Genomic DNA, 20,997 nt, shown 5'->3' with positions numbered 1-20,997 from the left:
CCTGAGGGAGGAAGTACCACTGACTGTGAGTAAATCTTTCAGAATGATGTCCTCAATACTTACCTTTGGTTCTGGATGAACAGACAGTGAGGTGGATTGAAAACTTGCTGAAAAGCCAAGCCCAGAGGCTGGTGATCAGCAGTGTGAAGGCCAGTAACCAGTGGGGTACCCCAGGGGTCAGTACTGGGTCCAGTCCTGTTTAATGTCTTCATTAATGATCTAGATGATGGGGCACAGCGTACCCTCAGCACGTTTGCTGATGACACCAAACTGGGAGGGGTGGCTGATACACCAGAAGGTTGTGCCACCACCTAGAGGCACCTCAATAGACCTCAATAGGCTGGAGAAATGGACTGACAGGAACCTCATGAAGTTCAACTGGGAGAAGTGCAAAGTCCTGCTCCTGGGAGGAACAACCTCAGGCACCAGGACATGCTGGGGGCCACCCACGTGGAAAGCAGCTTGACAGAAAAAGACCTGGGGGTCCTGGTGGGCACCAAGTTGAACATGAGGCAACAATGTGCCATTGCCGCAAAGACTATTGGTATCCTAGGCTGCATTAGGAGGAGTGTTGCCAGCAGGTCAAGGGAGGTTATCCTTCCCCTCAACTGAGCACTGGTGAGGCCACACCTGGAGTGCTGGGATCCCCAGTACAAAAGAGATATAGACATACTGGAGAGAGTCCAGCAAAGGGTCACAAAGAAGCTGAAGGAACTGGAGCATCTCTTATATGAGGAAACACTGACACAGCTGGGTCTGTTTAGAGGAGAGAAGGCTCAAGGGGATCTTATCAGTGTGTATAAACACCTGGAGGAAGGGTACAAAGAAGACAGAGCCAGGCTCTTTTCAGTGGCGTCCAGTGACAGGACAAGAGGGAAAGGCCACAAACTGAAACAGGTTCCCTCCGAACATCAGGAAACTCTTACTGTGAGAGTGACCAAGCACTGGCACAGGTTGCCCAGGGAGGTTGTGGAGTCTCCATCCTTGGAGATACTCAAAAGCTGTCTAGACATAGTCTAGGACAACTGGCTCTCGGTGGCCCTGCTTGAGCAGGGGGGTTGGACCAGATGACTTCCACAGTTCCCTTCTGACCTCAGGCATTCTGTGATTCTGCGATTTGAAATTCCCAATGAATTCAAGGGAAGCAAAGTTATACCAACTCCTAAGCACTTTCAAAAAAAAAAATCTCTGTGTACTAATCACTTGGGCATTGGCATTCTGATTTCAGTTCTCAGGGTATCAAGGCTATGCCTGTACTAATGACGAAAGTATAACTAATCAGTAACCTGAAGAAAATGCAGAGTTTGTAACTTTTATACAAAACACAAGGTTGACGACCGGTGGTTCTCCATGTTCTTGGAATTTCATGCTTGGACAGTGAGCTACACACTCACCCAGGCATGCACACTTGGCTAGCAAACATTTATCTGCCTCTGTACTCTACTGAGGATTCATTAGCAAGCGTGGGGGAAGAGAACAAAACCAGTCACCAACTGCAAGAAAAACATACCCACTTTCACTGGGAAAGAGGTTTATGGACTAGTACAAGCGTCTCTGACAGGAAATTTTTGCAGAAGGACAGAGATCCAGAGTCCACATTTTCTCTTTTCTCTTCTGTAGCAAATACTTGGCTAAATAGAGATGGAGTGGAGCAGCTGCACTTCCATTGGTTTGGTGTTCATCCTGACTTTTCTATCCGTTTTGAAAATGAGAGGTTTCTGGAATAATCACCGGGGAAAGAATTTTCCCCCAGGACCAAGAGCATTACCTATCATTGGAAATCTGCACCTCTTTGATTTGAAAAGACCCTACAGGACTTATCTACAGGTAGTCATTATCTTTTCTATTTGCCCCATAATTGCACATATCACCAAGCCCCATAGTCCAAGGTGTCAGAGAGTTTCTCCTATTGCACTCAACCTGTTGCATCCACAGATGATCCTTAGCAAGGAACAGGAGACTGTTATTTGAGCAGAAAACTTTGAATGTAGCAAGATTTGTTCTTTACTGTAATACTTTCTCTGTGCAACTTCATGCATTAGGTTTCAGCCTTCAACAACTCTTAAACTAATAATAAGTGTTCTCCTAATTTCTGTGGTAATTTTGAGGAAAAGGTAACCGAATAAGGAGTGATTTTGCTCTGTGGTCTAACTCCCTCCACCTTCCACTGATTGATGTGACTGCAGCTTCCTGCCTTCACTGATTTAGCAACCCTTCTCATCTCCCTTTCCTCCTTTCTTCCCCAAAAGCTGAAGACAACTATATACTCTTAATATTCAGGGCCAACAGTTGCCAGAATAAACAGCAAAGATCTAAGCAAATCAAAGTAATAAATCTTCCGGTTTTCCTCTAGTGCTTTCTGTACCTAGTTTATTGTAGGATTTTCCTGATTTTGAGTCGAAGACTTCTATGAGCCTGCTCCTTAGAGTTTTTTCTACTTAGACATTGAAATTGCACATCCTCGTTGCTGATGATTTTTAAAAGGGGTATTTGCACCTACATATCTGTATGTATGTTACTTCCACAAATCAAAAGACTGCTCAGATGGAATGTCTGGAAAATCACCTTAGCTATCCAATGCAGCCTAATTGTGTTGCCAAAAGCAAGCTCCATCTCTTTTCAGGCCAACAGAAGCAACGTGTCTTTGCTGTAATTCAGTGATTCCGTTCTAATGGAGGAGGTTGGTTCTCTGGCTCGAGCTTAGTTCAATATTCACACATACTCAGTGTGCAAATGCAGCTGGAGACCATTTGCTCATCCTGAGCATCACGATTGCAAGCATTGGAGAGTCCTTACTGGAGAACACCCTTTGAAAGATCATATTCTGCCACAGCTACAGCAGCCTGGGATAACAGCATCGCCATCGAAGTAGCTACTCTTAATTCAGACGCATGCTGCCGCTGCTGTGTTATTTCATATAGTTGGCTGGACTTGCTTACCAGTTGCTGAACATTTTGCATAATGACGCTAAATAGTTGCCTTCTGTTTCTTTGTGCAAACACACTAGAAAATAAGTGCGGTCAGAAAAAAACCTTCCTACTCCCGGTCAGGAGAATCAAGAACATTGAGTTATATGAAAATAAATCTGCCTGTACAAGCTAAAAAGGTACCAGCTTAGGCCAAAGATTGTCTCTGAGAGAGATTCGTGGTGGATGTAGTCATATATAAAAACTGAGAATTTACTTAATGCTAGATCCAGACCCAGAAACACACTGGGGTTTTTATTCAATAACAGTAGCAAAGGTTTAAACAGGTTTAGTCTATGGACAAAAGGAACACAATAACATAGAGATCAGTGTGAAAACATGACTCAAAAATTGAATTTTCAGGGATTCCTGAGGGAGGGCAGAGCTGTCAGCACAATCCTTGACTGACTTGGGGTTTCAGCTGTTAACACTTCTGCTCGGTTTAACGCAACGGGACTCCACTCCTGACTGTGCCATTTAGTCATTAGCCATCATAATGTCTGGCATGTTCATGTTATTTAAATCAATTCTCTTTCTCTATACTTAGGAAAACATTTAACGTTTTAGTAACTTAGAGGCAGGACAGGAAAATAAGCAGCACTGAAAGGGTGGTGAATTTCTTTGTAAGCTATAAAAGCTGTGAACCACTGTTATCTTCTTCTGACAGCTGTCAAAATTATATGGTCCAATCTTCAGTGTTCAGATGGGGCTAAGGAAAATAGTAGTGCTTTCTGGGTATGAGACAGTGAAGGAAGCTCTCGTAAACCAGGCAGATGCGTTTGCAGAAAGACCTAAGATCCCAATCTTTCAAGATTTGACTGGAGGATATGGTAAGTTTGTTTTATTTCTCCTTATCAGCTATTCAGAAAGTTTTTTCCTACAGACAGAGCAGAAGCTAGCACATCATTTTGAATTAGAGACCTGTCATGGTTTAACCCCAGCCAGCAACTAAGCACCACGCAGCCGCTCACTCACCATCACCCAGTGGGATGGGGGAGAAAATCGGAAAAAAGTAAAACTCTTGGGTTGAGATAAGAACAGTTTAATAGAACAGAAAGGAAGAAACTAATAATGATAGTAATAGCAATAATACCATGACAGTAATACATTATTGTCATATACAATTGGAATTACAAAACAAGTGATGCACAATGCAATTGCTCACCACTTGCTGATCGATGCCCAGTTAGTTCCTGAGGGGTGATTCCCCCCAGCTCCACTCCCTCCAGTTTATATACTGGGCATGACGTCACCTGGTCTGGAATACCCCTTTGGCCAGTTTGGGTCAGCTGCCCTGGCTGTGTCGCCTCCCAACTCCTTGTGCCCCTCCAGCCTTCTCGCTGGCTGGGCATCAGAAGCTGAAAAATCCTGGACTTAGTCTAAACACTACTGAGCAACAACTGAAAACATCAGTGTGTTATCAACATTCTTCTCATACTGAACCCAAACACAGCACTACCAGCTACTATAAAGAAAATTAACTCTATCCCAGCCAAAACCAGGACAGACCATACAAGGCATTGGAAATAGGAAGGAATTTCATTGACTTCAGTGCATTTATTCAAATTTGAAAGTACTGACAGTGACAACAAAACAACCATAACTCTAACAATAACAACAGCAACAGATAACAGATAGTGTCACATTTTCAGGCTCTAGACCAGGGGCATGCATGCCAGGGAAGGCATTTCTAGCTCCTGTGGTATGGTTCTGGACTTCTGGTGTTTTGAGCTTATCATAGAACCTCCTTTTCCTCAAATGACTATTATACCGATGCTTCTCATTTCAAGTGGTGAATACTGCTTTTAAAATCTGAATGTGACAATGGAATGGAACACATACAGAACTGGGCATTTATTTTAATAAGGGAAATACTGTGTACTGAGCTGGGTTCCGAATGAGAGTTTCACACCCAAACTTCATGAAACTCATAAAAGTTTCATATTTACATCTCCAAAGACCCTTGGACAAATTCAGCAATAATTCTGTGAACATTTTAACAGTTGCATCTTTTGATCACATTATTGCCTGTAAACTTTCTTTACATCTTATTTTTTCTCCTTGAAAAGAGTATAACTGAAGTCGCTAGTTACATGGTGTAACAATTTCAGTGAAAAACCAATTGAGGAGGTTTTAAGATGCTACTTAAATTTTAAAGACATTTATGCCCAGTCAGGTTTCTCCTGCAATCACCAGAGACTTGAGATCTCAGTTCAATTCCACTTCCAAAGTACGATGATCAGCGGTTTGAATTTCCAATGCCCTTTCTTTCAGTGACAAGTGTCTCTCAGAGATATATATTCTTCTTAAGATTTGATTAAATACCTCTTAAATAATTTACACTCCTTTTTTTTTTGTGCAATAAACCTATTGTTGAGGCCTGAAAATACTTAAGGGAAAGTTGTTTTTTTTCCCCAGCCAGATGTAATTTAGCTTGTTTTAAAAGTGACTGCTACTAAATATTAACTTTATTTTCCTGCAAATTAGTTACTTAAAACTTCTGCCACCTTGAAATGCTCTCTGTGTGTCAGGGGTTGTTTTTGCTCATGGTGAAAACTGGAAGGTGATGCGAAGATTTACTCTCACAACCTTACGAGACTTTGGAATGGGAAAAAGGGACATTGAGGACCGCATTGTGGAGGAGTACGGGTATCTGGCAGACAGCATTGTGGCACAAGAAGGTGGGTAGATGATTCATTCTTCAAACCTCTAAGGATTTGTTCAAGTACCCAGACGCTTGCCAGTAACCTTCTCAAGTTCAGATCTTTTCAAGAAATGTACTTCAGGCTGAATCGATTTGATGAATTTGGCTCCTCTGGCATTTTTGTGTCTTGGCATGGTATTCTAACATTGAATAATAATCAATGATAGCAATCAATCATAACAAAAAAATAGCAATAATTAGTATTAAATTTATATTTCCAAATTACATCTTTTGCCACAATGTAATATATTCTTTTGTTCCCTGTATAGGAAAGCCCTTTGATGGTAGTAAAATGATTAATGCAGCAGTTGCTAACATAATTGTGACAATATTACTTGGAAAACGATTTGATTGCAAAGACTCCAGATTTGTGAGACTTATAGATTTGATCAAAGAAAACGTGAGGCTTGCTGGGAAACCTTTGGTTACGGTAATGATAAACATTTTTATGTTGCTGTTCTACTGGATGCTATAGGAACATAGTAATACTGGTAGTCAATTGTTTCTATTAAACAGAAAAATCTGAGACTTTGAGATATAATAGGTTTACAAGCACTTTCTGGGACAAAACAAAGCTTGAGAGACAGTCTGGGAATCTTGAAGCTAACAATCAAACTCCCAGTCTTTCAAAAACATACTTAAGCTATAGCTTGAAGAGTCCTAAATCTTGACTGGAAAAAATCAGATCATGTAGTGTTCAGCATTCTCCCCCAAAATGTTTCACACACATAAAGTGACCTGGCATAACAGTACACTCTCAGAACACAGGGCAGGGAGAAGCTATAGAGTATGTGGTCTACCTGTACAAGGAGCCTTGATTCAAAATCTATTTTCCCACACTTTTAGTACACTGAAATATCCCAATGAGTAATAAATACTCTCTGATCCTTGCATGCAATGCTGCCGCACAGCAGATTCACTTCTGTTCCTTTAGGCTTTGAAACAGAAAAAAAAAACCCCAAAACTTAGCGGAAGAGCCGGCTGAAACAATAAAAGAAGTTGCTGGCCAACATTTCCATCTCCCTGGTGGCAAGTTGCAGGTGTTTCAGTCTGACATCTACACTACTCCTGCAAAACAGTAACTTGGGGCTGAGAGTTTTCCATGTATTCAGTGGTCTTTGATGGATTTTCTACCATGAACTCATCCAGTCACTTTTTCATGTTCTAAAGAACAAAATATTAATGTCAAGTCTTTGCCTTTATGTCTGCAAAATGGGCACAATATTGTTAATTTGTTTCTGTAGTGTTTTCAGACCTCTGGCTGGTAAATTCTCTCTAATCCACTCTTGTAGATATACAACATCTTCCCACAACTTGGATTCCTCCTAAGGGCTAACAAGATTCTTCTCCAACACAGAGGTGAATTCCAAGATTATCTAGAAGCTACTTTTGTAGAACGTCTCAAAACCCTGGACAAAAATGATCAAAGAAATTTTATTGATGCTTTCCTGGTTAAACAGCAGGAGGTAACTGAATCATTTCTTATTTATTCCAACTTTTATGGTTATGTGAAGAAATTTACAATCTGCTTTCAGTCCATATAATTATAGCTATATTTCTTTAGGCAATCTATCTTTGACAAAACACCAATAACGAACTGCTAGAGTTGAACGGATATTTCACTCTGTTACAGTTCCAACCCCTTTTAATCGGCAAACATTTATCCTTATTTATACTTTTCTTCCGACTGTATCAATATATTATTAACAAAGGCTGCATCTTTTTATCTGGTCACTCTGTTGTCCTAGCCCTTCTGGCTCTTTCAAAACCATAATGCATTACAGAACAAAAGCACTACCTGGGCTTTACTGGGATCCTTATTCGAGGTCTCTGAAATATCTGGGTTACTTTCTTCACAGAGAAAACAGCTCTCTTTGCAGCTGGCCCCAGTAAACGCAGAGATCATGCAAAACATAAAACCTATGCCAACACTATTCTCCAGGTACAAGCCCAAAGCTGCTCTTTGTCTTTCACACTTTTGCAAAATATAGGAGTTATTTCTTAGTAAATGTTTAGCTACGTAAATTGCATTTTCACATGGAAAGCTTTATGTTTTCATCCTTTTATTTCAACCACTTCTTTCAGGAGAAATCCACTACCAATGGCTATTTCCATAATGACAACTTGCTAAGCTTGCTAAGCAATTTGTTTACTGCTGGTATTGAGACAGTTTCCACCACACTAAACTGGGGCTTTCTGCTGATGCTAAAGTACCCTGAAATTCAGAGTAAGTGGTTTTATGACAGATGTTGTTACACTCAGTGCATTAGGAACTGAACAGGAACCTGGAGGGTCAACATATCTGTTAATACGCTAAGTTACAAAGAGCCAAGATTTCCAACTAATTGTTGTCTAGGTATCGCTGTGCCCTGTGGTTCAGGCCCAGTGAGGCGCACACTAGTCAGCCTACCAGTAGATTATAAAGAGAGTTCATAGGGGCCAGGCCCTTTGCTCAGTAAAATCTCATTAATTAGAGAGAGCTGTCCTGTGTTGGCCGATGAAAATGTTCCAGGTTTCCCTCAGAAACAGGCTGTTGATAAACCAGAGGCCTGTGCAGATGGTAAATGGACTGTACTGAGGCTTTAAATACCTGAGAAGATTCAGGGAATTGCTCTTTGTCTGACATCTCCATTCCAATTTATGGCACAGCGTTGTTAGGAGTCAAGTGGGGTTTTTGAGAAACCTTTTGGTCAGAGCAAGAAACTTTAGGCAGAAGAGAGGGCAGAAAAATACAAGTCTTTAGGTTTTTTGTTGGTAAAGAAATAAACAGTGTAGTTCTGTCCACCTCCCATTATTTCTGAAAGGAAAAAAAGATTTTGGGAGAATTTATGGTTTTCACTCAAGGTCTTTTATACTTTACATCAGTAAAGGACAGTATGTCTCAGGGATGACTGAGTCCTTGTCCCTTTCTTATAGTTGATTCTTTCATCAGGAAAGGTCCGAGAAGAGATAGAGCAAGTGATAGGGTCAAACCCCCCACGGATCAAGCATCGAACTCAGATGCCATATACGGATGCTGTCATCCATGAAATTCAGAGGTTCGCTAATATCCTGCCATTGGATTTGCCTCATGAGACTGTTGCAGATGTCACTCTCAAAGGCTATTTCATTCCCAAGGTGAGATGCCTACAGGATTGTTTCTTTTAACATTTCTTTTTTCTCAGACCTGGTTAATGTGATAAACGTGAACTCTCTAATGAAGTCCCATAACCGCAGTCAGAATAATCTCTTCCTCCAGGCTGACAATCTTGAAGTCTTATTGCCATTACTGCCACCACAATATTTGTCCACGGATTAATTCTAGTCTTACTTTGCAGGGAACCTACATCATCCCTTTATTGGCCTCTGTCCTGCAAGACAAATCGCAATGGGAGAAACCAGACATGTTCTATCCTGAGCACTTTCTTGATGCCAACGGAAAATTTGTGAAGAAAGATGCTTTCATGCCTTTTTCAGCAGGTGCCTTCTCTTTTCCATGTACTGCTGTTGCAAGTACAGATCTTAGACGAGAACTACTTGTACCAGTGTTTTTTTGTTACAGAAGCCTGGCTTCCACCCTGTCTTTTTCATGAGACCATTTCACAATCCATAGTTCACAGATTTCTCATCACCTCTGATAAGAGAGAGTACTCACAAATGTCTGCTAATTCTTCCAGCCTCTGGACGTTATTGGTTTCTCCGCATTCAATGATGATAAACAAGAATTTGTAGTGCCTTCTTAAATATGAGGGAGGTTTTCAGCAAATTCCATGATGGTTTGGATAACACATTTCTGCATTACAATCTGTAGCCCACAGCTGTTTTATGGCCTGGGCTGCTTTGTCTGTGACTCTTACCATACCCAGCTGCGTTGACTATGACCACACACAAAGCACACAGGAAAGGGCTTCTGTGTCTTTCCTGGGGAACTATGTTTCATTTTTGCATGTCCCTTCTAAAAAGTTACAAATAATGTTGGTCGGGATCAAGACCTCATATACTGTGCCAACAAAGAGGAGTCGCCTTATATAAAAACCCAAATTCTGTGTAAAATCCAAGGACAGAAAGGGGTTGCCTTTTGAGTCTTCCACAGAGCGTGATTTTCACCTAAGCTTACACACCTGCACTGTTTGCCATTGCTCAGTTAAGTTCCTATACATCAGTCTCTGGCTAACTTGTCTATCATATCCACAACACCGCATTTTTTATAGACCTTATTTGTGTATTTTTAATTCTGCGTGATATTTGACACTCACCATCCAACATATGGAAACCCATTCTTTTTTCATAGAAGGACTTACAATACTTCCAATTCACAGGTCTTCTTTTTCAGATTTAAGTCTAGATGTCCTAGCTGAAAGCATATCCAGGGAATGTCAGGTCTGGGCATTCCCTTGGAGGGCTTATTTCATAGCACAGACATGAAATAGCTCTTCATTTTCCACTTCTGTCATACAAGGGAGTTAAAATAAAATCTTAGTTGAGGTTTCTGTTAGTTCTGGCCTTGAGTCATCATGGTCTGATTAAGGCAGATTATAGATGCTGGATTTGACCAGGACTGAGAAAAAATTATATTCACAGCACTTTTGAAGAAAGGCTTATATTAGGGGCTCCACAGAATATATTCACCACCTTCCTCCTCAGTCCCACTCTACCCAGCATTTGTGAGTCTCTAAGGTCTTTTCTGACAAATTTTAATATAAAAAATTGCCTGTGACTAGACTAATAGAGCCAAAGTCTAGACTAAACCAGCCAAAGTTGGTCTGGGACCCAAAAATTGAACCAAGTAGAGGAAAAATCTGAAAATGAAGAAAAATACAAATTTTATTGAAAACTGGAATTCAGAAATTCAGATTGCATTTCCATACATTTCTCTTCACATGCATGCATTTAGACAAAGGAAAAGAAAAAAATTACCAGGTGGCTTTGTCATCATACCTCTGAAGACCAAGTATCCTCTTTCTCAGATGATTCTTGTACTCAATAGACTTTTAAGAGCTACTGTATTCTTTATTTATAGCTAGGATATGACATTTCAAATGTTCTGGATTCCCACTGATCTTCCTCAGAATAAGAGCTGCTCAGAAATTTTTATTTCTTCCAACTATTGAAGAAGCAGCTCCCACTGACTCTTTATGGCATTTCTGCATTTTGTTTCAGGGCGGAGGATCTGCGCTGGTGAGACTCTTGCGAAAATGGAGCTCTTCCTCTTCTTCACCAGTCTCCTGCAGAAGTTCACCTTCCACCCTCCCCCTGGAGTTTCTACCTCAGACCTGGACCTCAGCCCTGCTATTTCATTTAACATCACACCCAAACCCTATAAAATGTGTGCTGTAACACGTTCTTAGAGCTCTAATCAGCACCAGTTTGTTTAAAAAAAAAAGTTTAAATTCCTTTTTCATGATATCTGCTGCCTTAGTTCATTGTCCAAAATGATTCACAACATTACATCTTAATGAAGGTTTCCAGTACTTCTAAACCAAAATGGTGTTCTTTTTTTATTTATTTATTGGGGGAGGGCGGAAGCGGACCAGAAGTGTGGACTAATTGATGACTCATGGATCAATCTGGGCTAAAGAATACAGACCCTCAACTTTCATATTTTTACTTCAGTTTTCATTTGGTAACATGTGTTTGTTGAAAGCATATCCCCCAGAAATGTTCTCGAGTCCAGGTTTCTCCAAAGAGACACGTGGACCACGAAGCTGTGCTTAGCTTGTAGTATCCTGCTTAAAGATAAGCCCTGCAGAGCCTCTGTAGGGATGTTCAGAGCTTCAGGTCTCTGGAACAGAAGGGCTGTTTCGTCTTGGCAGGCAGATGGGTTTGAAGCTGGGTTGGATGTACCAATGTTCCCCAATGCCTCACTGAGGTTTCTCCCCTTGGCTCTTCTCCCTAATTCTTCTGCCTTTCAGGAGCATTCAGTCCCTGCCTCTGCCTGGGCAGTAATCACTACTGACCGCCTGTGGTATGCCTTAAAGCTCAGCTTTTCTTAGGTTGGCTATTTTACTTGGCACTGGAAGGACAATATTCCCTGCTCTGCCATTTCTCCTGAGAGTAGGCCTTGAAGCAAGACACTCATTCCTTCTCCTTGAAGGAGACACTCCTCTGAACATTCCCTTTCGTTTGACCTCATTCCCTTGGCTTGGGGGGTTTCATATCAACACTTCACCATATGCCTTTGTTTCCTTACCCAAACAAGATTCTGATCATTAGGCTGTAAACAATTCAATAATTATGAAAAGATTCAATCCACTTCAAAGTTGATATACGGAGCACAGTTCAATTGCTTTATCCCCAAGTCTCTAGAACCATTTTAGATACCCTCAGACCTTTTGCTTGGCCTTCAGCTGCCAGGCTGGGGGGCAGATCCTGTGCCATATAAGCCCTGTGTGCATGTTTCAGGTAATGCAGATACTTCAAACATCTATGAGTGTTCAAATATAGACTACAAGATAGAGACAAATGATTAAAGACTCAAAAGTGAAAATATATGAGAATCCAAAAACCTGCATGAGTAGTTGCATCATTTTTATTTTCAGGAGCAAATTTGCCCTCTTCTTTAATTCTTCTAATGTAATAATTTCCTTTTCATTTTAAGGAAAATTTTTACAAAGGAGTAGTAAACTTCTCACTTAGATCTGTTTATTTTAGTTTCTCGATTCACAAACGAGGGTTTTATTTGTTTCCAAATTTCAGGAGGCAAAAAAAATTTTAAACTCGTGTCTCTCCTACTTTCCAATCCAGGCTACAGAGCAGGTGCAGGTGAAAACCTTGCCAATGTGGAGCTCTTCCTGTTCTTTACAAGATGCCTGCAAAAAGTTCATGTTTTTTCCTGCCCCTGGAGTATTCATTTCAGGTCTGAACACAGTTAGGTGCACTAGCCTTTCAGTAGACATTTTAGGATCTGGACTATGATTTGATAGTCTTTTTTTGCTAATACATAAATCCACAGACTCCTGTGACCACAGAGGACCATACAGGTGTAATGGCAGCAGGAGTCTATTTTTTCTCCGCTTTTTGTGAGCTTTTACAGATGTCTCCAAAGCCATCCTTCAGCCTGGCCATTTTAAACAACACACAGTTGTCTCCACTCCAGTAGAGGACAGATCAGAAAAGCAATGCAGAAGAATGGTCAAACTTACTAGATACAATAGCAGAATACTCCTACATATCTTCATGGTGCTGATTGAGCTGTATATCCTCATATTATTCTCCTCTCTGAAGCGCCGACTGTGCTAACTGTGCATCCTCATTATTGGGTACCATTTTGCATCTCAAGGGGAACAACTTTTAGTAAATCAGAGCTGCTGCACTGGAAGTTGTAGTCCTCCAGATCCTCACAGCCTCTGTTGTTATTTAGTTCAGGGTTCCTGTGAGAAAAACTAATGTAACTTACAGGACATTTCCATTGCAATCTTATGTAAGTCTGTCTTCTGAGCTATGTTTGCAGTTGGAGAAGGTGATGTTTTTCATCAGTTAGCTGATATCTGTGAAAAATTACAATTTAATTGGCTTCACCAGGAATAAAAATATTTTTTCCATTCTCTGCCCCTGAATTTTAAATGTTAAAAACACTTATGAAAATATGGGGGAGTTCCACTGAAGGCAAGGTTTGAATAAGGGAATCACTGTAGAAAAGGTGTTGGAAGCTGGTGATCACACTTCATTTTCTGAAGCTGTTTCTTCTCATATCATCAAAGTACTCAAAACAAATCAGATGTTTGCATTTCTCGCTCCTATTAACCTTTAATCAAATCGCATTTATCCCAGTAATATCAGAAATCTAATGTAACACAAAGTCTTGCATTTGTCTTACAAAAAAAGACTCTGAAGCCATAGAAAGAACGTGATAACTGAAAGCATGATCACAGTGCAGGAAGATGTGGGAGATGATACAATTGCACTGTGTTCTCCTGAGAGAGTTTTTGTTTGTACGAAACAGCTAATCTTATCTAACCACCTTTGTACATATTGATTTATGTGACCTCCATTAACCTACTATCTGAGGCTTTTCCAAGTATTTATCTTCAAAGATAGAACCAGATTAAAATGGATTTTTTAGTCTCTTTCCAGTTCTAACATTTCAGAAAAAAACCACTCAATTTAAACACTGCTTTTCACTTGAAGGTTTGGAGACAGAATTATGAGAAGAAATTATTTTTTCATGAGCAAAACAGGCCCCTGTTACTTTCACTAATTCTTGCCACCAGCTGCCACCAGCCCTGGAGAGGCTAAACCTCCGTTTCTAGGTCTTTACTAATTCAGAAGAGGGTGGACGTCATCTGCAAGATGGCAATGCCAGATTGTGCATGAGTTATAGCACCGTTGCTTGATGTTTGCAAGATCACCAGGATGAACACCATCACGGAGGCTGTAACTCCTCCAGGTGAGACCCACACACTTCAGAAGAAGGCAGAACCCACTTGTACTAGAAACAGGACATTCATTCACATCTAATATTCGCCAAAAAGGCCCACAGTTATAATCACAAGAGTACTTTGTTGGTCTGCCCAGTTGCCTTGGACAGTTTGGGTACACTGCTGTCAGACGCACCAGCTGACTGACTGCAGGTCACCCTGAGAAGAAACAGAAACTCTCCCTCCACATGACACTTGCATCTTTAGAGTGGCAATTTCTTCTTTAATTGTTATTTCTCTCTCATTTCCCTGCTATTTTCTGTTGACCTTCTTCCAGTGATGGAATGCTACAAGTCAAACAGCCCTGAAAATTTATTTCACAAATATGGATGTATCTGCCACAGCCTACCATATGCAAAGAAATAGCACTTGTGTACTTGTTACAGCAGATCCCTTCTCAGAAAAACCTGAAGCCAAGTTGACCTGAGTCCAGAGGGTCATTAGGATTTTTCCTGAATATTCCATAACTGGATACCCTCAGTAAACAAAGCATGCATTCTGTAGGCTCGGTTCTCTAAGGTCCTTGCCCTGAAGCTCGTGGCTCATTTGCTCAAGTAGAGAGACTGACCTAACCTTGTTTCTCCAACAGGCTAGCCCCTCAAATCTTCTCTCCCTTCTCCCCATGGCTTGCCTCTCTCTTTCTCTCTTTTGCTCTGTTGCCCAGACAAATTCAGGAATGACATGGAAAAAGACACCTGGTTTAAGTGGTGAACATGAAAATGAAAAAAACCCTGTACATTTGATAAATTATTCAATTTCCTGCCATGGAGGTTTTTTATTAAAAAATGATATGAAAGTTGGAACAGGGGATTTGTAACTGAGCATTAGATAATCATGTTTTTACTACATGTTTCAGGTTTAAAGAGGATTTAAGCCCAAAACAGAAGTTAGTTTGCTATGAGATACTACCTTCACCGATTTACAGATGTGATATACAAGTGCAAATATGATGGACTAGGTTGCTTTAGTCCATGAAAATGCCCAAATAAACTCAGGATCCATTTCCCTCTCTTCTCCTAAGAGAGTGTATATCATCATTAGAAGTCATCACAGGTCCAAAACCCACCTGACAAAAAACTTTGATTGATCACTTAAATCACTGAAGTCTCAGAAAGCACTTACAGACTTGTATACCAATACACATAGAAAATGTTTTAACAGAAATTCAGCAGTCACAACAGTAAAGCCATTAGGAGGAAAACACTGTTTCCATGATTGGCATTCTGCTGCTCTACATTAACACAGAGTGTTGGCCTAGGTTATCTTCTGCAAAGGAGACTCCATATATTTCGTTTCTCAAAGGAAGTCCACCTTCTCATAGGTCTTTTCAATGAGGGTTAACATGTTCTTCAAGGCAGCTGACTGCTGAATAGTGTTCATATCCTTTAAAAGACCTTTCTGATTTTTTATCTTCAAAATTTCTTCCTAAAGAAAGAAAGAATAATAGACAACAAATAAAAATCAGCTTTCATTAAGTCCAACAGAATTTTCACTTTCATGCAGCCTAGCTGTACCTAAATACAGCTCAAACAAAAAAAGATTTAAAGACACAAAACGAGACAGTCTTCCTTCCATCAGTTACAGAGAGATATATTTCAGAAATTATTACAGGTTCCCTAGAACCATAAGGTTCCTAGGAAAAGACATGTGATCCTTTAAACAGCAGTTTTTCTAGGGTTTTGTTCTGCTTTTAAAACATAAGCATATAGCTCTCAAGGAAAAAAAAAAAATAAAAAAAACAAAATTTCGGTTATTTCAGAACTGCCCCCTCTGGCAGAGGTTAAGTGATAAAAGCACATTCTGTTGCCTTCCTTCTCATAGCCAAGGTGTCTCTAAAAATATATTCCCTGCTCACCTGCAAAGTAGGTGCCTGTAAACTGCGCCTGGGGAGCTCTGGAAGGCAGAGTGCTCCACTGCCATTTTCCTGGAATACCTAGAAAGGGAAAAAGAGACATTAAAAATAATCCAAAACCAAACATCAGGCACACATGTAGGAAAATAAACTGGTTGTCATTATCTGACTTCTGAAAACTACACTTCCTGATTTTGCGACTGAAGTTAGAAAGATTGAAAAGATACATTCCTGAAGGAAAATAAATCCTTCCTTACATGACACTGTCTGCAGAAACAGCTTGTATTGTATAGTTCTGGAAGCTAGCCGATTCCTCTAGGTTAGAGGAGTGCAGCAACATCTATTGGAAATACCTTCCTGGCCTTTTTTTCATCTTCCTCTAACTGGTTCTTGAGCACCTGGATTTTGTGCTGCAGCTGCTGTATAGTTTCTTCAATGCGTTCTGCTGATTGCTCAGCTTCATTTATTTCTTCCTAAGACAAAACAGACACAAAACCAGAACAAAATTTACTTTAGAGATGGTGGGCCTTTTGCGTATAAGATACTGATAATCAGCATCAGCTGAGTCACTGAAAAACCATCCAGAAAGATACATTGCTTTGTAGTGAAGGTGGATGACAAACATGAACAGTGGACAACTCGTCCACAACAGCACAGGCATAGCCAGCAGTCCATCTACTAAAAAGTTACAACACACGGAGCAGCAGCAGACAGGTAAGATATTTTCTTCCCTTCCTTGCCTTGCATACCTGCAACTGTACCAAAGACTCTTCATTTGTCTCAAGCATTTGTTTCTCTGCCATTTGAAGGCTCGGGATATTCTTCAGGTTGCCCAGCTTCCCCGGAGGCACTTTTAAAGTCTTGAAAAATCTCAGCACCCTTTATTACAGAAAAAGGAAAGCATGACTTGTTTGGAGTTCTTTGCAAAACAAAAAGAAAACTGACTAATGACTTCTTTGGGAAAAACTAAACTCAGTTTAGCCCAATTCCTGCCAGTGAAGTAAAACGATCCAGACAGGAAGAAAAGCTGTCTTGAATTGTTTTCCAAAATCACGTGGAATAGCTGTCTAAGGAAAGAACCAGGAACAAGAAATCCCACCATTCTAACCTTTGCTATTACACTGACACTGTGTGGTTTTTATCCCATTGGCCTCTACACTCCGTGACTGTAAACTGATGTGAACTAATATTTTCCCAGTTCTGACCTTTCTGTTTTTCAAAGTAAAAGTAAGTTCTAAAAGCAGCATTTTTAACTGCTTCCAAACAAAGATCATTTTAGTAAAATCTGTAAATGCTTTTGTGAAACATGATATATAGTTTTATGCCAGAGGAAGAGTTTTAGCTTGGTCTCAAAAGTCCTTCTGATTCTGAGGAAGACTTGAATTCTTCTAAGTTGTATCTGTCCGTTAGATACACCAAACTGCCACAATTTCCATGCATCTCAGATGAGATTGCAGAAGTTTGGCAACTCAGAAATTAAAATTGTCACAAACTAAACATTAAAAAAAACCAAACAAACCCAAACATTTATGAAAAACCTGCTCCTCATATTTGAATCTTGAAGTACTGCAAGAATGAAGAAAGCAACACATAGGCTCAGGCTCTATACTGATAAGAGCCTGGTATACCGACACACACGCACACAAAAGTTCGCAGACACTCAAGCATACGTAATTATTCCCACAATGACATAAAAAGGCTACAAGTTACGCCTCAACACAAAATTTCAATTCTCTTCGAAGTAACTTCAGCAGTCAGAAAATGAATTAGCATTTAAGAAAATTTAGCTATAACTGCTCCCGCCACTATCATAAAATGATAACAAAATAAATAGCTGCCCACAAATTTAAACCCCATATAAAAAATACAAAGCTGATTCAAGGACCTCTGAAGAATACCTCCTAGGTTCTGTTACTCATATAGAAATAGTTAAAGTGAGTCTTTCAACAACTCTTGCTTGTCCACTTCAAGCAACATATCGTTGAGGTACTTCCCTCCTTGATTTTGCATCAACTCTCCCTTCCAAGATTTCCTAAATGAGATTGCTCACAGGAGCAATTCTGTAAGCATGGTACAAAACAACTGGGTAAACTAAATCCCTTCTCTCCCTCTTTTTTTTTTTTTAATTATAATTTCTTACCTTTCTTTCAGTAAATTGAGGTGCCTCTGAACATCATCTTTTCTTTCAATTCGTTGGCACAAAACAGATCTGGAAAGAAAATAAAGAATTTTCATCATGAACCCTGCAAGCACAGAGAACACATCAAGTGAAGTGAACATAGTCAGAACTTCTCTAGCTAAAAATTTCCAACTTCAGATAGAAAGTTTTACATTATACTGGACAAAACTAACACAGCCAGCCATACTGCCCAAAAAAGCTCCAAAGCTTTTCCAGTTCAAGCAATGTTATGATTTTTACTTTATTCCTTGTGGAAACAAAGAACCACCACCAGGATATTTGGCACTTACAGTATTGTTGAATCCATAACAGTTTCCAGAAACTGCCTACTGCTCTCTGAGAGAGTCTGCCAAGATCCTGTTTTAGCACTGGTTAGCTTCACCTTTTTTGAAGAACCTTTTTCTCCTGTTTACACAAAGGAAAAAAGGAAAAGATATGATTTGTCAAACCTGGATAGAAAGCTTCGTGACTCAATTCAGTCAGATCGTAGTCAAAGGTGTAACAGTTAAGATTTTTCCATGTCACAAAACTACCAGGTCAAATCTATCCACACTAGGTGGTACTTCTTATTTGCAAATCACAAGTTGTTCAAAAAGCACAAAATAGAAAAGGTTCTTTCTTACAGCAATTTCATTCTAAACAGATACTTTCCTAAAAATCATTGGCAATACAAGTGAGAAAACCCAGAATGAAATAAACAAAAGAGCGGGAATATACATAAGAATCTCAGTTCAGCAGGGGCCTCATCTCATCTGTATGTTCAACACAACACATGCCAGTCTTAAGACCAAAGGTTAACAAAGAAGACATTGACCTGACCTGTGATGAGAAAGTTAAAATGTTCTGGGTGCTTGTAGTGGAATTTTACAAGAGACTAACACTACTTGCAAACAAAAGCATATGATTAATACGTGCATATACAACACATATAATATTAACATACACCGGCTAAGACTGTACTGTGAATACTCAGTTACCGTTCAGAGAGAAAACTTTGAAACTTATTTCAGTGACATTTCAGACACCTATGATTTCAACACAGCAGTTATTACTTTTACTTTCAGTGTTTTTTCAAAACACTGAATTTGCACGAGACAAACATAAGGAAAGAATACAATCCTACCTGCAGGGGAATAGTCCCGTTGTTCCTTAGCTTTCCTTTTGACTGTCTGAGTGACCTGAAAGGAAAGCAATTCACTCTTCTTAATTCCTCCCATTCCAAGAATGAGGTCATGAAATAAGAAACACACAAGAAGTTTGGCTATCCAGCCACATCTTGAGATCATGCCATTCCTAAGTTCAGTGCTTAAGTGAGCCATCTCCAACAGAAAGCTGTCTAGGCCAATCCTGAGACATGCAGAGAATATTTTCCAGAACTGAATAAACATCACCTGAGCTGAATGAACTCTATCACTCTGGTCAAACAGATGCCATGCAGCTCTTCAAAACTGCACACCCAGCTTGCCTTTCTATTAATGACCAGGCAATGCTTCCCTCTACTTGTCACAGGCATAGTAGCACGCAACTAGAAATTCTGGAAACTTGGGAGCAGCTAAGTCAGTGGGTCTCAAAAGAGCTGTTTACACTGGACATTTTCTCAAGAGGACTACAATTAGTTAATGAAATATTCCGCATAAATTCCAGTAAAAAAATGGACAAAAATGCCCCTTTTTTTTCCCCTTTGGTTACTTTTGATCCAAAATAATTATTACCTTCTTTTTTGACCTTGTTTTCCTCCTTCTCCATCTGTTCCCTTTTTTTTGCTGGAGGGCCCTTGCTGATTTTCTGATTGAAATGGTTTTCTTGCTGATCCTCCACCAGCGGTCTTCCCCATTTTACTGGAAGATGTGTGGTGGCGTTTCATTACCTGTAAACCAAATGGAACAGGAGGAAACAAAAACAAAATTAAAATCCAGCACTTATAATCTATAAAGTACAAACCGCACATTAACAAGCAAAATGACAGAAATACCTAGTGCTAAATGAGCCCAAATTTTTGCATATTGGCTAACCCAAAGCCTAAATCTTCCACATTTATTTATCTAAGTGCAGGACTACTAAAAAAGCATCCCCATTTGCCTTTTAGACAAGTGTTATGGTTTAATACCGGCCAGCAACTAAGCACCACGCAGCCGCTCACTCACTTCCCCCCACCCAGTCAGATGGGGGAGAGAATGAGGGAAAAAAAAAAGGTAAAATTTGTGTGTTGAGAAAAGAACAGTTTAATATAACAGAAAGGAAGAAAATAATGATAACAATAATAAAGTGACAACTATAATAATAAAAAAATTCAAATATACAAAACAAGTGATGCACAATGCAATTGCTCACCACTTGCTGACCGATGCCCAGTTAGTTCCTGAGGGGGTGATTCCCCCCAGCTCCACTCCCTCCAGTTTATATACTGGGCATGACGTCACATGGTCTGGAATACCCCTTTGGCCAGTTGGGGTCAGCTGCCCTGGCTGTGTCCCCTCCCAACTTCTTGTGCCCCTCCAGCCTTCTCGCTGGCTGGCCATCAGAAGCTGAAAAATCCTTGATTTTAGACTACTGAGCAACAACTGAAAACATCAGTGTGTTATCAACATTCTTCTCATACTGAACCCAAACCACCATACCAGCTACTAGGAAGAAAATTAACTCTATCCCAGCCAAGCCCTGGACAACAAGTCTTTGCGTATTCCACATCTCTTTCTAAGCTTAAAAGCCAGCGTGCCTGTATGTCAAAGAGCAGCAACAGCAATGCACCGGTAACTGCACTAAGAACAGCCTGGTTTGTTCTTAAAGGCCTCCAACAATAAACATTCTTTATCTTTCTAATGCAGTTCAGTGCAGCGATCCTACTACCAGAACTTTTTACCCTAGCACCTAACCATGACGTTCCTTGGGGCAGTTTCTAC

At 40.1% G+C, this 20,997-nt stretch overlaps 2 protein-coding genes across 2 annotated transcripts; one reads left to right on the top strand and one right to left on the bottom strand.

The window, feature by feature from the left end:
• Positions 1-1,187: 1,187 nt before the first annotated feature.
• On the top strand, positions 1,188-10,997 carry LOC104841433 (cytochrome P450 2K1-like). Its single transcript, XM_010583107.1, has 9 exons — positions 1,188-1,827; positions 3,634-3,796; positions 5,498-5,647; positions 5,940-6,100; positions 6,963-7,136; positions 7,756-7,897; positions 8,603-8,787; positions 8,988-9,129; positions 10,810-10,997. The coding sequence occupies exons 1-9, from the start codon at positions 1,642-1,644 to the stop codon at positions 10,995-10,997; spliced, it is 1,491 nt and encodes a 496-aa protein (XP_010581409.1). The 5' UTR covers positions 1,188-1,641.
• A 3,845-nt stretch (positions 10,998-14,842) lies between these two features.
• Positions 14,843-19,961, bottom strand: CENPQ (centromere protein Q). Its single transcript, XM_010583105.1, has 8 exons — positions 19,810-19,961; positions 19,221-19,294; positions 18,388-18,502; positions 18,059-18,127; positions 16,668-16,797; positions 16,272-16,391; positions 15,922-15,999; positions 14,843-15,491 (listed from the first exon to the last, which is right to left on the bottom strand). Exons 1-8 carry the CDS (start codon positions 19,959-19,961, stop codon positions 15,363-15,365), a joined length of 867 nt encoding a protein of 288 aa, XP_010581407.1. The 3' UTR covers positions 14,843-15,362.
• Between the last annotated feature and the right edge of the window lie 1,036 nt (positions 19,962-20,997).

The sequence above is a fragment of the Haliaeetus leucocephalus genome, unplaced genomic scaffold (assembly GCF_000737465.1).
Source record: "Haliaeetus leucocephalus isolate CR32 unplaced genomic scaffold, Haliaeetus_leucocephalus-4.0 Scaffold871, whole genome shotgun sequence".
In the NCBI taxonomy this organism is placed as follows: Eukaryota; Metazoa; Chordata; class Aves; order Accipitriformes; family Accipitridae; genus Haliaeetus; species Haliaeetus leucocephalus.
The sequence above is the reverse complement of the archived record's forward strand: the minus strand, read 5'-3'. Positions and strand labels throughout refer to the sequence as shown.

Bases quoted from the DNA above. Each gene is read 5' to 3' on its own strand.
- LOC104841433 (XM_010583107.1), top strand. From the start codon at position 1,642: ATGGAGTGGAGCAGCTGCACTTCCATTGGTTTGGTGTTCATCCTGACT. The intron at 1,828-3,633 runs GTAGTCATTATC...TTCTTCTGACAG, and splicing joins CCTACAGGACTTATCTACAG to CTGTCAAAATTATATGGTCC. The intron at 5,648-5,939 runs GTGGGTAGATGA...TTCCCTGTATAG, and splicing joins CAGCATTGTGGCACAAGAAG to GAAAGCCCTTTGATGGTAGT.
- CENPQ (XM_010583105.1), bottom strand. From the start codon at position 19,961: ATGAAACGCCACCACACATCTTCCAGTAAAATGGGGAAGACCGCTGGT. The intron at 18,503-19,220 runs GTAGGATTGTAT...TTGTGTAAACAG, and splicing joins ACGGGACTATTCCCCTGCAG to GAGAAAAAGGTTCTTCAAAA. The intron at 18,128-18,387 runs GTAAGTGCCAAA...TTTTCTTTCCAG, and splicing joins GTTATGGATTCAACAATACT to ATCTGTTTTGTGCCAACGAA.